Source organism: Perna viridis, chromosome 11 (assembly GCF_037379345.1).
Source record: "Perna viridis isolate PV_CMFRI_1.1 ecotype Kerala chromosome 11, ASM3737934v1, whole genome shotgun sequence".
Classification (NCBI taxonomy): Eukaryota; Metazoa; Mollusca; class Bivalvia; order Mytilida; family Mytilidae; genus Perna; species Perna viridis.
This window is the reverse complement of record NC_142455.1, coordinates 14,944,523-14,960,056: the sequence shown is the minus strand read 5'-3', so window position 1 is coordinate 14,960,056 and position 15,534 is coordinate 14,944,523. Positions and strand designations below refer to the sequence as shown.

At 31.4% G+C, this 15,534-nt stretch overlaps 1 protein-coding gene across 7 annotated transcripts in view; it reads right to left on the bottom strand.

Moving 5' to 3' along the window:
* Positions 1-251: 251 nt before the first annotated feature.
* Positions 252-15,534, bottom strand: part of LOC148603074 (parathyroid hormone/parathyroid hormone-related peptide receptor-like) — a 44,992-nt gene continuing 29,709 nt past the window's right edge. For 6 of the 7 annotated variants that reach the window (XM_088551830.1, XM_088551829.1, XM_088551828.1 and 3 more), the window contains 12 exons: positions 14,422-14,509; positions 14,082-14,192; positions 12,284-12,423; positions 8,808-8,902; positions 7,706-7,862; positions 6,909-7,071; positions 6,450-6,510; positions 5,820-5,892; positions 4,810-4,895; positions 4,079-4,217; positions 2,717-2,758; positions 252-2,034 (listed from right to left, as the gene is read on the bottom strand). In XM_088551830.1, the coding sequence (XP_088407956.1) occupies positions 1,687-2,034; positions 2,717-2,758; positions 4,079-4,217; positions 4,810-4,895; positions 5,820-5,892; positions 6,450-6,510; positions 6,909-7,071; positions 7,706-7,862; positions 8,808-8,902; positions 12,284-12,423; positions 14,082-14,192; positions 14,422-14,467 (1,461 nt within the window). In that variant the 5' untranslated portion in view covers positions 14,468-14,509 and the 3' untranslated portion in view covers positions 252-1,686. Of the gene's footprint in view, positions 2,035-2,716; positions 2,759-4,078; positions 4,218-4,809; positions 4,896-5,819; positions 5,893-6,449; positions 6,511-6,908; positions 7,072-7,705; positions 7,863-8,807; positions 8,903-12,283; positions 12,424-14,081; positions 14,213-14,421; positions 14,510-15,534 lie in introns of all 7 variants that reach the window. The other variant, XM_088551831.1, reaches the window with a different exon arrangement.

Genomic DNA, 15,534 nt, shown 5'->3' with positions numbered 1-15,534 from the left:
TGAACCTAAGGTAAGAGAAATCATTGTTAAACATAAAGGTATCGTTTCATTTCTTCAAGAATTCGAAATTATTAAGAATGTCGTTGTTTCGCTTGGATTTACATTTTAATACGATAAAGTACGAAGATCACAGGTGCATGAGTACACTCACTCGCTTTAGTGCAAATCCATATGGATAGTTTTGTATTCAAATGTGTCTTTTTACACTTTGTTGAATGGAAAGTATGGGTCAAGGCTAAGTGAATTATATGTAGTTTAAATATCATTTTATTTCAACTATCGACAATAAACATAAACAAATGTAATATAAATAATATATACAACGCATCATTCTCATACATCATTGAACTTCTAGTATTGCGCTAATTTTGTATCACATTTAAGGAGGTAGACCTCAGGTAAGAGACAACTCTTACAAATCGTAGGAACGTTTGTATTCAGGCTCTTCGTATTAATCTCATGTGAGTATCAAAGTAACTTGGATTGATTTTATTGTGTGTCAAATGAACGCTTGAAAGGCTTTGGTGAAATTGAATATGAATATGTACCTTACCGTATATCTACCTCCGTAAGGCAGTTTTAAAAAAATCTATAATGTTATTAAAGTATTAGCGGCTTACAGGTATAGAAAATTTAGAACAAAACACTAAAAATCGTCTTACCCGAACCCTGAATAATCCAAAAACATGTATTAACGAGACACTTTTTATGTACCTTTTATCAAATGCATTGAATCTTGATTAACCGAACACCTGTCTAAACCGAACCAATTCAAAAAGTACAAAAAAGGGTTAGATTTGAACCGGGTTCGCTTTACAAGACAGACAATGTGCCTCAAAATGACAACAGATTTTAAAGGTTAAACTTACTATAATTATCTTTTTTTTAAACCATCTTTAATGTCCAGAATTCCTTATGGCCATTCAAATTATTTATACATTGAAGACTGTAATGAATATTACATATTCATGTAATTATATAACAGATGATATTTTTTTGTGGTTTTGCAAGATTATGCAAAATCAACTTCCGTGTGAGGGGGGACTGTCCAGAGATTTTTTCAAAAGGGGTTCCAGCTTGAGTTCTGGATAAAGGAGAATTCAGGCTAACATCTGCTCATTTTTACCCTGATTTTGCACGAAATTTACAAGAATGTTCCAACAAAAGGTGGTTTCCGACCCGAAGGCCCCCTTGATCCATCGCTTAACTTGCTCATTTAATTCAAAGCGGTTCAGCGAGTTAATTAGGATTTCGTAGAATTTCCTATTGATAAAGACGTATTAAGAGTTTGAACGAAAATGTTGTGTTACTTTTATAATAAATAAAAACAAACACGTATTGCTTTTCTTTACAACATTTGAATACAATATGATTGTCTTCACATTTATGTATTTGGAGTAACAAAATATGAACAAGATAGAATCAAACCTCGTTCTTATATTATAATGACAGAATAATAAATATACATATAGCATTTACATATAATATATATTCCTGATTACAACAAATGACTTGCATAAAATAATTCATCGTTCGTTAACGGATTAAGAAACCAAGCGTACAAAGATTATATTATACCCGTGACAACAAACCGTATACCTAAACGGTTTTAAAAGAAAAGGAAATACTATTTATATCAACCAAATGTAATTTGCTATTAAGATCAAACTGAAATTAGGGATTAATCTAAAAGAATGACACCTTTTGGTTCGGTAAAAATGCAACATTTTCATTATCATCTTTCATTTTTGTTTTCAATTCAGATTCATGCGAAAATGGAAAATTACCGACATCTTTACCATCAGTTTTGATAATTTCATAATTTGATTTATCTTTACCCCAAGAAGGAATGGATTCAACTTGTTTTATTACTGTTCGAGAACTATTATCTGTTTTGTCTTTATACTTTGATAAGTCCTGGTCTTTACCAAATGTTGTAGACTGTACTGAAAATGTTCGTGTTGAACGCGACGATACTAAACTTTGTCGTCTTAACGTGTGTATTCTCCAATGTTTCCTTATTTCTGTTTTCACCTTTAAGTAAACAAAGTTAATATTTTTTTTAACAAAATGTAGAGCTACGTGAAATCTCTGGCTTATAAACTGCATTTTATGATGCTGCTTTGGTTTGTGAATGCCTTTACGGAGTGGTCAGTTTGTCATACTATAGTCGTACTAACAATAATATTTTGGTAACTAGATATTCCCCACAAAAAGTCAAAACAGAAGTTGTTGTATCTTTGTTCAAAAGAAGTAGCCAAAACGACGGTACAAGCAAGAGAAAATCCGTTGACAAAACAACACAATGAAGAACAATAGAAGGAACAAATAAAACAGATCGCACAAATTTGAATATTTAAACAGTAAAAACTGAAGAAAACAGCACGAGCCATTTAAAAGCGGAATAAAATTCGGACGCATCGGATTAGTGATCAGTTCCTACTTCATTAACTGCTCATCCTGCATGTTGATGATCAAGTCTGGGGCAGAACATCTCTGACAATTGTAGGTTTTTTTTAATTTTATTTGAAAAGAACAATCCATTTCATTCAAAGCAAAAAAAAGTATTCCACATCGGAATTGCAGTCCTAATATTATATTGTTCACACTTTAGGTATAGTCAACTGCTGGTTCTCATGAATTCCACGCATATTCTAGTTACAACGAAATAAATGATCATTTCATATAATGTAGAGAAAGATAACTGTACACTTACCTCTCCATTACAAAAACAAAACAAGAGGGATACAACAAAACCCTGGAAAAAAAGAAAAAGACAAAATTTAATACATACTCAAATTTTGCCTAAGAAAAAAGTTTTATTAAAGCGCTAAAATAAATTGTCTGCATTAATAGTGAACCCTCGAAAATGACCAACAAAAGTTTTATGACAATCTTCAAATGAAGACTGTATCAAATAAGTGGCGCATGATTTATGTAACTTTTTATGGGCCCTTAGTGTTGTTATGTCATATTTTCCCTTGTTTTTAAGGTTGTAGATTTGTCGTGTGTCGTGTACAGAGATGGGTTTGATTACATTAAATGTAATTGATTAAATTACAATTACTTTGTCACATGTATGATTTAATTAAATTAAATATTACAACATTTCAGAAGGTGGTTGATTAAATTAATGATTATATTGACAGATACTCATAATTACATCTGATTACGATGAATTTGCAAATAACTTTGAATTATTTGAAAGGTTTGGAACATTTTATTTATGTTATTTCTACGTTTTTAAGGCCTTAAATTCTTTGAATTTAACACATAATATCTTTTTTTAAAAGTATAGTAGAACGTCAACCTTCACCAATTTATTAAACCACATAGATCTATAAAGTATATACAAGTTCAATATAACAATTTGTGACTTTCACTTGAACAAGAACAATTGCACTTGATCATCATAAATCTTTGAAACGTTTAAATTTCAAGTCTGTGGAGAATAGTTTTCCTCCTATGCTGAAAAATCTAATGCATCAGATGATTTTTTTCAATGGAATAATTAGATTTGTTTTTAATTGTTGCTATTAAATTAGCATTTTGTAATATCTTCACACAAAAAAGAAGAAAAAAAAACATATGAAAATATTACACTAAGAAGCATTGTATGATTTTTAACAATCATTTTACTCTTTTTTTTGTCGTTGACATAATGCATTATCCATAGATACCATTTGAGGCGTTAATATTTCTATTGTAATCATGATGTAATTATAAAGTAATCAGAATTACAAGATATTTTGAAAAGTAATTGATTAAATTAAATTACATGTAATCAGCGTTTTGATTTTGTGATTGATTAATAATTAAAATGATTACTTGAAGAAATATAATCAATTACAGCTGATTAACGATTACAATTACCCCACCTCTTGCCGTGTATATATTTCAATGAGTTGTAACTTGACAGTGTGTGTAACTGAAAGTAGTGAGTGGAGACGCTAAAACTATGAATTAGGTACAACTTGGTTACCGTGCCATATAGTTAAGCATTTTTGAAAAAAAAAATATGTGGCTAAAAGATGGCTCTCTATTTATCAACAAACTTAAATTTTGAATTTACAGTTACCTGAAATGAACTGAATATCAGTTCTAAATACATCCATACAATTTCTATTTCTGGTTCTAAGCAGATGGGAAGTGCGATGAATGCAATATAATGAACACCAAATAATGGAATTAAAACTAACGTAGATTTGGCCAACTTTCTGAAATCAAAATAAATAATAAGATTGGTGTGAAAAAATGCCTATGTTATCATTCATCTACCAGATTTGTATTCCGAAAAATAATTTATAAAGAAGCAATGTTTCGAGTAGGACTTTGCTGATATTTTCAATCGCTTGAAGACATTAAATGTAGGACTTTGTATGTATAGTGTCCCTGAATACTTTAGGCAAATTTCTCATTGTCTGAAAATGAAATAGTACGAATTTTACAATATGAATATGAATGGATTTTTGTCGATCAACATAAAAAGATAAATTTCACAAATATCATATTGCTCTCAGGGTTAAACATAAATTTGTGTCTGTGTTTAATTAATTACCTGATTTTTTATATTTTTCATTTTTTGTTTCTTTGTTTTTTGTTTTTGTTCGTTTTGGCGTTACTCTGTCGTTATCTCCTGACTTTCAAAATAAAATTTCCGTATTGAATTGAACTGATTTCGTTTCAAGCGTGATTGTGATTCAGCTTTCTTTAGCAACTTATTTCCCTGATTTTACTTTCACCAACAACAAGTATATATGTCAGTGTTTTTAAATTTGAATTCGTCTCACTACCTTTTTTTCATCTTACCTGTAACATTTTGGATCTCTAGAATGTGTCGCTGACAATTTAGTAAACAGCACTCTGATAATATTAAGGAATAAAAGAAAATTTATCTGAAATAAAATCAAACCGCACCTTATGTAAACTAAGTACATAAACCAAAAAAGGTACCATAATAAAATGCAATATACATAACCATGACAATAAGCAATACCATTTAAGGAGGTAGACCTTGGGTAAGTGACACAACTCTTACAAATCATTGAAACGTCTGTATTTACTATTTTACACCAATCTCATGTAAGCATCAAAGTAACTTGAACTGATTTCATTTGTTTCAAAGTAAAGCTTGAAAGGCTTTGATGAAATTGAATATGATACAAACATATCACTGATTTAAAGAGATGTCCCTTACCCTAGATCTACCTCCTTAATGCGTGACCTGTTTTGTTTGGTATGTTGAACTGTTATTGGATTTTGTCTTGATCTGGTTTTTTGTATTTTTTTTAATCTTTTTTGGTTTGTTTTTGCTATTTGTTTCGTTTTCTTGTAATGTGAAACGATGAAATGCATTTTGTCTTTAGTGTAATTAGGTTCATGAAAACATAATTTTACCAAGAGAATACGGGTCACACAAATTTCAAAAGCTCATATACCTATTGTTTCTCACTAAAAAGACAATAACACATTTTTAGCCTTGTGACATTTCCTGATATCATCTACAGGGATATAAAACAGGCAATGTTTCTGACAATGAAATGTGTTATGACGTCATGTTAATACAAAGAGTTTTTGTTTGGAGTGCGTTCTGTATTGACCTACTAATCACACAATTTATTTTCCAAAAATCAAACACCATTAAAGATGGTAAAACAGGGAAATATCAGATACCTTCTGGTAAGATTGAAATTTTCCTGAATTCGACACATCCTCATTGGAAAACTAAACATCATACCCTAGGTTATCAGCAATTTCTCTGTTTGCATTACCTGTAGTGTTAGATTCTATATAGATCTTCATTAAACCGTTTTACTTACAAATAATGTAACAATAATTGGTCCTTCAATTATCCATTGGAAACCAAATCCTGGATCATGTAAGTTCCAGCATCTGGGAGACAAACAATGAAAATATTTTCAAAAGGATGTCAACTATTTGACTAATAGGGATACAGCTGTCCCTTCTTACAGATTTATGTGTCTCTTTATAGTTTTATGATTTTGCCAAAGGTGCATAGAGTATCCCAATCGAATGAACAAGGTCTAATTTTAATCACGTTTATTAATTCTATATTACCACAATCAATATATAAGATGCATGAAGCAAACTTATATTATATTTATGCGATACAATATACGTTTTTTTCCTCAGCAATAAAAAAAGTTCGACGTAAAATTCATATGCAATTAATTTGAAACTCACTGGGATATCGATTCACATGAAATTTATATTACATTTTATCTATTTGCTCGATGTAGACGAAATGACTTGACCTGTTTATGGATATCATGGCGCAATTGCTTTGTTTATGTATGAATAAAGATCAATTATAAATATTCAATTGAGAAGTCGTGAAAAAATGATAAAAATACAACATCTAACAATATCCATTCCCCTTAGACGCAAATATACCAGAAAACGTTTTGAAATCAAATTAATATACTTACAATGTGTCTTCAAATTTTATTCTAGTAATAACCCATGGGACAATACAAAATACTGGCGAAACTGAAAAAAAAGTATAATTTTGTGGTGTAATATCTATTTTGTCAGATTTATTTTGGATTTGACTTCATTATGAAACGGTGTTCGGTAATTTTGTCGTTACCCTTATTTGTTGGAATTAAATACGTTTTATATGTACAGTACATACACAACAGCTAAAATCATTCCACAATTGAAATTTGGTCTATTATTATTTTCTTAGTTCCAATTCAATACACATTTGTATTCCAGTAAAGAATGCTAAACCTTTATGCATAGAAAATTAAAATGTATTTTTGGTTTTGTTCTTGTTTATTTTTTATTTATATTAACGAAGATTTTTGTTTAAAATTTTATGCTTATTTCTATTGTTTTAAGGAATAAATTTACTAATATTCACTTTTTACTTCCTCACAACTTACCCCATCCAGTGACAACGAGTATTTTAAACGTTCGTGAAGAAATGTTGTGAAATGTTGTAACAAATATCAATGAGTGTAGATACATTCCCTCTGCAAACACCCACATATAATTTGCCGTCAGAATATAGAAAAACAAAGTATGGAGAAGTTTACATCGCCAAGACTGAAATAAAATGAAATGCAAAATAAATTCATATAACATATGTATTGAAATAACTTAAAATAACAAAAGTTCAAAAAAGAAATAATATGCATGTTACCTTTTTGTGTGTGCCTACAGTAAACATTTCATGGCCATTTTGGTTCAAGCACCGTTAAAGTCTTCAGTGTTTCCGCATTAGCTCGATGTAAAATGCTTTTGAAAAATAAAGTAATTTCCCTACCTTTAAACCTTATTTTTGTGCTGGTATCAGGAAACAAGATTATTATTTGTTTGGCCTAAGTAATGTTGACACTGCAATTTATGATTGCGTGTATTCATTACTAAATTTCCCATTAAGACCCAGATGCGATTTTACTTTTTGCATTATAACGAAACCTCCCGCTGATTGATTATTCCAAGACGCAACATTTAATTATATTGCATTTTCAAAACTTTAAATCATTGTAATTATACCCCTATCGTATTTTGTGCAACATACAATTAATAGTGCAGCACATATTTTAATTTCGTTAAATAGAAAATGAAAATAGATTTCGTTTAATGCGTATGCAAGTATAAAAAATACACGCAATGAATGCCCAACATGAAAATACAGCTTTTAATGTCAGATTGAATGTTATCACATCGGCTATACCTCGTGAGATGACATCAGCTTTCTGATGACGTCTTCCATGACGTTGGATTCTCCTTCCGGTATTCCATGTTCATCTTTTACGAAACAGACTATGCATCTCAGAATGAATGAGATAAACAGATTAATGTGTATTGTGTTCCGCTGACACCGGAGTTTTCTGAAATATCATACAAAATTTTCTGTCAAGTAGAGGTCAAGATCATATACGCAGACCGGTGCACCTGGTTCATGCTCCCAGTTTTTAGAGGAGTCCGAGTTTCTCGTTTACTTTTTTACTTTGTATATGTTATTTTGGTTGTTTTGTGTTCTTTGTTATATGTGTCTGTTTTCCATGCCTGATCTTTGTCGCTAGATCGCATTATTTTGGTATCCGCTAAAGTTGACATAGTTTCTTGCATTCGCAACAATGTCAATTCTGCTTGATCAAGTGAAACATTGAAAAAGTTAGAGTAGGTTTTTTTCTTCAACTCGATGATATCCAGTGTGATTTCTTATGATACAGTAACAAAAATAAACTCAATCTTTTAGAACAGTAGTCATAGCTGTTAAGTAACACAAACAACTTATTCAGAGCTATTTATAGCCTTTAGAACAGTAGAAAAAGCTTTTAATCCTGCTGATGACCAGGACTTTCTACCTCGTACAAGAACTGTAAAATACCGCGGTGAGGAGACCCGAAACCGTGATTGTGAATGAGACAGAGATCATTCCTAAGCTGTATTAAAAATAAAAATAAGGCAAGTAGTGAAGGATTTGTCTCTGTTTATTTGGTATTCAAAGTAGGTTGTGAAATCCATAATGATGGCCTGCTTCCCTTGTTTTTTTTTTTTTTTTTTTTTCTTTTTTTTAATGTATGGTCATGGATAGTAAAATAAAGAGTTAAAACAGCATTTTAGTACAATGTTGTCCATTTTATAAATCTAACTCATGACCTCAAGCCCCTGTAGTTCCATTAGTCAATTGTTCCATATCTTCATACTTTATTTACAATTTTTGATGATTTTACTTTAACTACATTAAATTGCGTGAAAATAGTGTTGACAGAAATAATGGTTTTATATACTTTTTTATTGAATTGAAACGAGTAAATGAAACATTTTACCTTAACGTTGTCATTATGACCACAGCTACAACAAGAAAAACGAGTGAAACTGAATATCCTATTCTGTATAGAACCTGGATCCGAGGCATATGTGTCTGAAATAAATAGGGCATTAATGGGATCCGAGACATATGTGTCTGAAATAAATAGGGCATTAATGGGATCCGAGGCATATGTGTCTGATATAAATAGGGCATTAATGGGATCCGAGGCATATGTGTCTGAAATAAATAGGGCATTAATGGGATCCGAGACATATGTGTCTGAAATAAATAGGGCATTAATGGGATCCGAGGCATATGTGTCTGAAATAAGTATGGCATTAATGGGATCCGAGACATCTGTGTCTGAAATAAATAGGGCATTAATGGAACATTAAATGAAATCCCGACACAAAATTGTGAAAAAAGAGGTGAAAAAATGTTCAAAATAGTTTAACTCATATACTAACTTTTGGATTTTGCTGAAAATTAAATTTCAACTTCTGTTTTATGGTACTTAACAACTGTAAAAAGTTTTTTTTATAGAATTATTGATCCGTTCTCAAGATATTATCTGAAAACCGTCGGTGAAAAGACAGACAGGCGGACAGACTGACAAAGGGACGGACGGACGGACGGAGATGCAATTTTTCGAAGGGTATGACATAATACCTCACCACGTTTTTTTTGCGTTAAATAAGGTTTACAGATATCGTTATATAACTGACATTTTACATTTTACTAACGGATTTAGTTCGGTTAAGAACGGTGTTTGTTTTTTTCGCAGGTTAAAAACACATTACACTAAAACATAAGGGGGCTTGAGATGATATTTGGTTTTAACAGTTATGCGGTTTATTCATAATTCAATGGACATATATCGAAGTAATGAAAAAACATGTTCATTGTAATACCAAATGTACACTGTATCCTCAATGGAACAAAGGATACAATATAACCCGTTGGAAAAATTCATTATAATAGAATACAAAAAAAACATACATACATATAGCAAATTTCGATATTCTGTGTATAGATTTCAAGGAGTAGCCTCTTATCATCATCATTAGTAACAAATATATGGGAAGATCTGTATCCAAAAATCATTGAATGCCTGAAGTACTCAAAACCCAAATTTGTAAAATAGGAAGCCAAATCCGTGACTGAAAGCTTTATCAATGTGCAATACAAGAAATGAAACGTTCGTGTTTTATGTAGTTTTGAATTTATAACACTGCAAATTTTGATGAATATGATAAGTAGAATCTGATATAATTCTCGGTCAGAAAAGTTTGACTATTGGGTTGGTTGAAGAAAAAGCTATATCACTATATCACAGTTCTGTTTAAAGCCAAACAAGAATATATTCTGTCATAGTTTCTTTGTTATGTTTATGATTTTAAAGTAATTTATCTTTTTTTTTCTTCTAGCTATTTTTATCATTACTGAGACCGTCTATCTTGCAATATATATCTTTGAATAAAGACTTCCCACTTTGTCGCTTATTAATAGCATCTACTGAGAAATACATTCTTTGATAAGAATGATATATAATGCAAATATATGTTCCTGATAAATAAGTAGGCTTTTTAAATGTTTTTGTTCTTTAGAATATCAGAGAGTGAAATCAATGGCGACTATGATATAGCGAATCAATATTCCAATGTCAACTGACCACACAGAATTATCAAACTGAGTAAAAAAAACAACAGCATACTGCATACAAAAACATTGCAAAAGCAAATTGGTTGACAGTGCTCCACCGACACATTCGACTGAAGACCTGGTGGCAGGTGGTCAAGTCCTCTGTTGTTTGTTTGTTTGTTTGTTTGTTTGTATTTAGAACCACAAAGAGATACTCAGGCTATGATCACTTTGATATGGATGAAATATATGGCGATTCGCATGAATATAATATAAAAGGTATGAATCGGCCTACGAGTTCATCTTAACGGCCATTTAACATTTGAAAAAATAAAGCTAAAGGAAAACTATTTTTGCCCCACAAAGAAAATAATGTAGTATAATGACGTCTTGCTCTCAGTTATAGCAAATGAGTTGAGACTTGAAGTTTTCATCCAAAAGTAGCGAATGATATAATGCAAAATATAATTGAAAATAAATATACAATATTAGTGTATTACAGAATAATATAGAAAGTATTTGTATGAGGTTAAGAAAGGGGAAGTTACTGCGAGGCTCTGCCGAATATTGAATACTATTGTGTTTGTCCTGCAAAAAGTCAGTTTTGATGGTTTTGTGTTGTTAAGAGTGTTTGATTCAAAAGAAGGAACCTGTCGTGGGCCCCAAGCTTTTGCCGTTCATTAAAAACCCGCGACAAAAAGGAGTTCCGAGAGTTGGACATTATTTGACGAAATATTTTAAATTGTAACTTTTACTTTTAAACGAGTCATAAACATAACATAAATATTCAAAATTAAACAACAATTTCCGTCATTTAACATGTTTTTCTGATGTGAAATAAATTCTTCCGTGACCTACTTTCACTTTGGACAGTTATTGATTTGTTGGATTGTGTGTGTACATATTCGAAGTGGCAATGTTCAAAGTTGCGCCGTAAAACACTGAATTGACACGGCTAGACATGTTTGGTTGGGAGAAGGATGGCACAATGTCTTCGGAACGCTGTCAGATTGACAAAGGAGATTCGACGAGACGCGTGATTATGATGGTGGGCGGAGCTTCATTGCTTTATTCGCTACTATACAAATAAAGCAAAAAATTATTTGACACCCATTATTTGCCCTTTAATGAACAGGATAAAGCATAGTAGTCATATCGTATGTTTAGTGCAGCTTTGATTTATCCGCTTTCATTAATGTCTAAATGCAGGTCATATATATGAATATTGAAAATAGAACAAAATGTATAGTCATACCACTTTCATCTATTTCTCAGAGCAGGCATTTAAAATTGAAACAGTCATGAATGAAAATTTATTTGATCTTCTTATATATTTGATTCTTTAATGCTGCTGATGAGAGGTTACTCCTTAAAACGTGTAGTAGCGATATTTACATGATTTGTTAGTTTGTATTAAGTAACCAAATGACTGAAAAAAAAAATTCTGGTGGACAAAAAGCATCAAGGCTGTTCACCAACTCAGTGGTTATCTGACCCCGAATTATATCATATGTTATTTATCAAAAATTGCAATTTTGAAGTTCATATAACACTGAGTCTTTATTCCTTTAATTGCACATGATATAATGTGGCCTATTATTTCGATAGTTTTGGTTTTGAGTACTTTTCATATACAATTACTCTCAGATTTAGACATCCTATGTATTTCATTACAAATCAGCTACTAAGAGTTAATCATTGAAAAACATGTACTGCATATAAAAATTTGAAATTTTTAAATGATCGTTGTGTTTGAATTTGTAATAACAAACAACTTACATGTCCTTCATTTCAAATTTCGTGAAATCAACGGAATTTGTAATAACAATTAAAACAAAATAACATATTTACCTTTATCAATTCTGTTCTCGTTGGTAGATATACTGTTGATGTAGTCTTTGGAATACACCCAGTAAAGTTTGCGTACGTCCTATTGTGGATGGGATGTATGTACCATTCTCCAGTACGTAGACATTCTTTTGTGGCGTATGCTGTTCAATTAAACGGTTACAATATAAATTCAATTATTTACAATGTGTCCTATGGAATGTTTTATTTTTTATTGATCCTTGATATAAGTAACACTTTAACTTATCATATTAAGTGTCAGTCTCTATAAGAATCAGGCAGTGTGTGAAACATAGTATGAACAATCACCATTCTGAAAGTTTAATTTAGCTATTGCACCATAAGAATCAAAGGGAAAAGACAATATTTCATATCATTTTGCTAAACTGAGTTATAACTGCAGTTAAAATGAACTGAAATGAATATTTCTAGGGAAGATAATTCTGTCAAAAACCTCAATTTTTCTGACATTCTTCTGAAAAATATCTTAGCACATTAATTGATACAGAGATCAAATAATGGTCTTTTAAAATTGAATTACAATATTATTGAAATGCACCGAAAATGAACATTTCAAGGGCAGATAACTCTGTCAAAAACGTCATTTTTTTAACATTCTATGAAATATTTATGAGTTAATCCAATGATGCAGAGATCAAATAATGGTCTTTTAAAATAGAAGAAGCATCTTTCAGTGAAATTATATTGTCAGAACTGTGGGGTTTTCACATGAATTTTTGTATTTATGAAATTTATTCCATTTTAAAAACTTACACTTAATGAACAAAAGTAACAAAGTTAATACGTGGTTAAAGTTGCTGTCATAGGTGTAATTGTGTTTTTACAAAATGTAGAAAAAAAGGCATCTGTTTCTGTCCTTATATTCTATATCATAATAGGCTGGCCCTTCTAGTTCCAAAGCAGTTGTTATTGAGTTCGCTTTGAAATAATGTGACACCTATACTGCTTAACTGTGGCAATGTCAACATTGGAGTTTACAACCTCGCATTTACTTGGGTAAATGTGATGGAAACAGTGAGATGCAAGATATCATTGGAGGCATTTGTGTCCGACATTTAGAATCACTTATATATATATATCAAATACTTGTGGATACTTTACTTTTTGAACCAATGACATGATTTATTGAACCACTAAACAAACCACATGTTCAGTTCGCCTAAAAAATCTAAATCGCATTTGCAATTTTACTTGTTGTCATATTCCAAAAGCAAAGAAATTCTTTTTCTATCTTTTTTAAGCCAGTACTTCTGTCATACACATGTATGAATGGTTTTGGTTTTGTGTATTTTTGGGATGGGGTTATGGTCATAGCAAAAACGTATTATTCAGTCATATATCATGTTATTATCGTAAAAATTCACATCGGAACACTGTACATAATGTGATGAAGAAAATTAACACCTTTGTAAGCGAAGTTTTCTCTATTTTGCTTTATTGTTTGTTTGGTTTGTTTTGTTTTGTTTTGTTTTTGTTTTGTTTTGTTTTGTTTTTTGTTTTTGTTTGTTTGTTTTTTTTTTATTTTTTATTTTTTTTTTGTTTGTTTGTTTGTTTTTTTTTTAAATCTTCAACATGTTCAACTTTCAGGGATAAAAGAGCTTAAACGCTCGCGATACACGCTTAGCGTTACAAAAACAATTTTGCCTTTTTTTCCCAAATCTTGATTAATTAACATGTTGGTATGATGGTAACAATAGTACCCCTTTTTCTCGAGGACGTTAACTAGTTAGCACAGTAGAAATTAAATTTAGCCTTTGGTTACATTGGTGACAGTGCTTACCTGATGCATTGAACCCAATGATATATGATGGACACAACAGTGTTGATGTTATTCCTGCTTTTGTGTCTGGCCAACACATTATGCCATCAAAATGCCCAGGACAAAAGGATTCTGAAATGACGAACGAATTTCTAAAAAAGAAATCAATCTAAGTTTGAGTTCGAATCAAACCTATTATATTTTTATGGTATATTCAAACGACCTCAACAGAAGGGCCATTATATATTTGTCTATTGGAAAAGATTTTGATATATATCGGTTTATATTTCAACTCTATTAGAATATCTTAGCGAGAAAGTTAACCGCGTTTTTCATATCGATTCAAACGAGATATACTAACCTGTGGTATTCTTCTGTTTGCTTGTATCAAGTACACATTGTTCCATAGCTGCATTTAAAGCCTTAAGCTGAGTCAGCTGTGTAGCTTCCTGAAAAATAAAAACAATCAAATCAACCTACCCGCAAATACACGAATGAGTAATCAAGGGAACCAAGGTTATAGCGGTAATCAGAAGAATGTAATCCAGGGTCCAGGGACAAAGACCAGACATGGAAAACAGACATACACAACAATGAACATAAAGTAACTAAAATCATACATACAAAGTAACAAAAGTAAATGAGCAACTCGGATTCCACTAAAAACTGGGAGCATGGACCAGGTGCACCGGTAGGGTAAGCGTCCTCTGCTTTTCTAGAAACACCTGCCGAGTTGCTCATAAAAAGTCAAATCCGGGGTAGACAAACGAGGAAAGGAAAACTATGACCCGTTGAATAAATCAGTTTTCATGGTGCTGATGGATACACCATAACGATCCACGAGTTCATGATGACGACCGTAAAACTTCTGTAGTGATGATAAAACGTTCCATGGGGTATACCTTGGTAATTGTAAGTATTTAAAAAGGAACTGCCCTCGTTTTTTTGTAAAATTTATTTTCTTATGAGTTTCCAAGAAAAAAGAAATAAATAAAACGTTGGTGTAGAAAAACTAACGTTTTCCCGACACAGTCGGTATAGTTTTGCTTTTTACTCTTTGATATTAAGGACGCTCGTTTATGGAAACGCTAATCATCTGATCGCAATTCTGTTTCCCGATTGGCCAAACACTGAAAACATAGTGGTGTTCGAAAAAAAATTAACGATATCGAAAGTTTGAAATTGCGTCCCATGTGTTATTTTCTTGAAAGAAATGTAAAAACTTAGAAGCAAAATTTTACTGCGTCGGCTATCTTTTTTTAAAGATAGTACTTGTTTTTATACAAACGTTTTAAATGTCAGTCCCTGTAAGAATGAGGCAGTAGGTGAAAAATGGTTTGGATAAAACCCATTATTCTGACAGTGTAAGTTGACAGTTTGCATCATCAGAATCAAGATTTTCCATATCATGTTGGACCATTCAGTTCCAATTTCATTGAAATGAACATTTCAAGGGCAGAAACTCTGTCAAAAA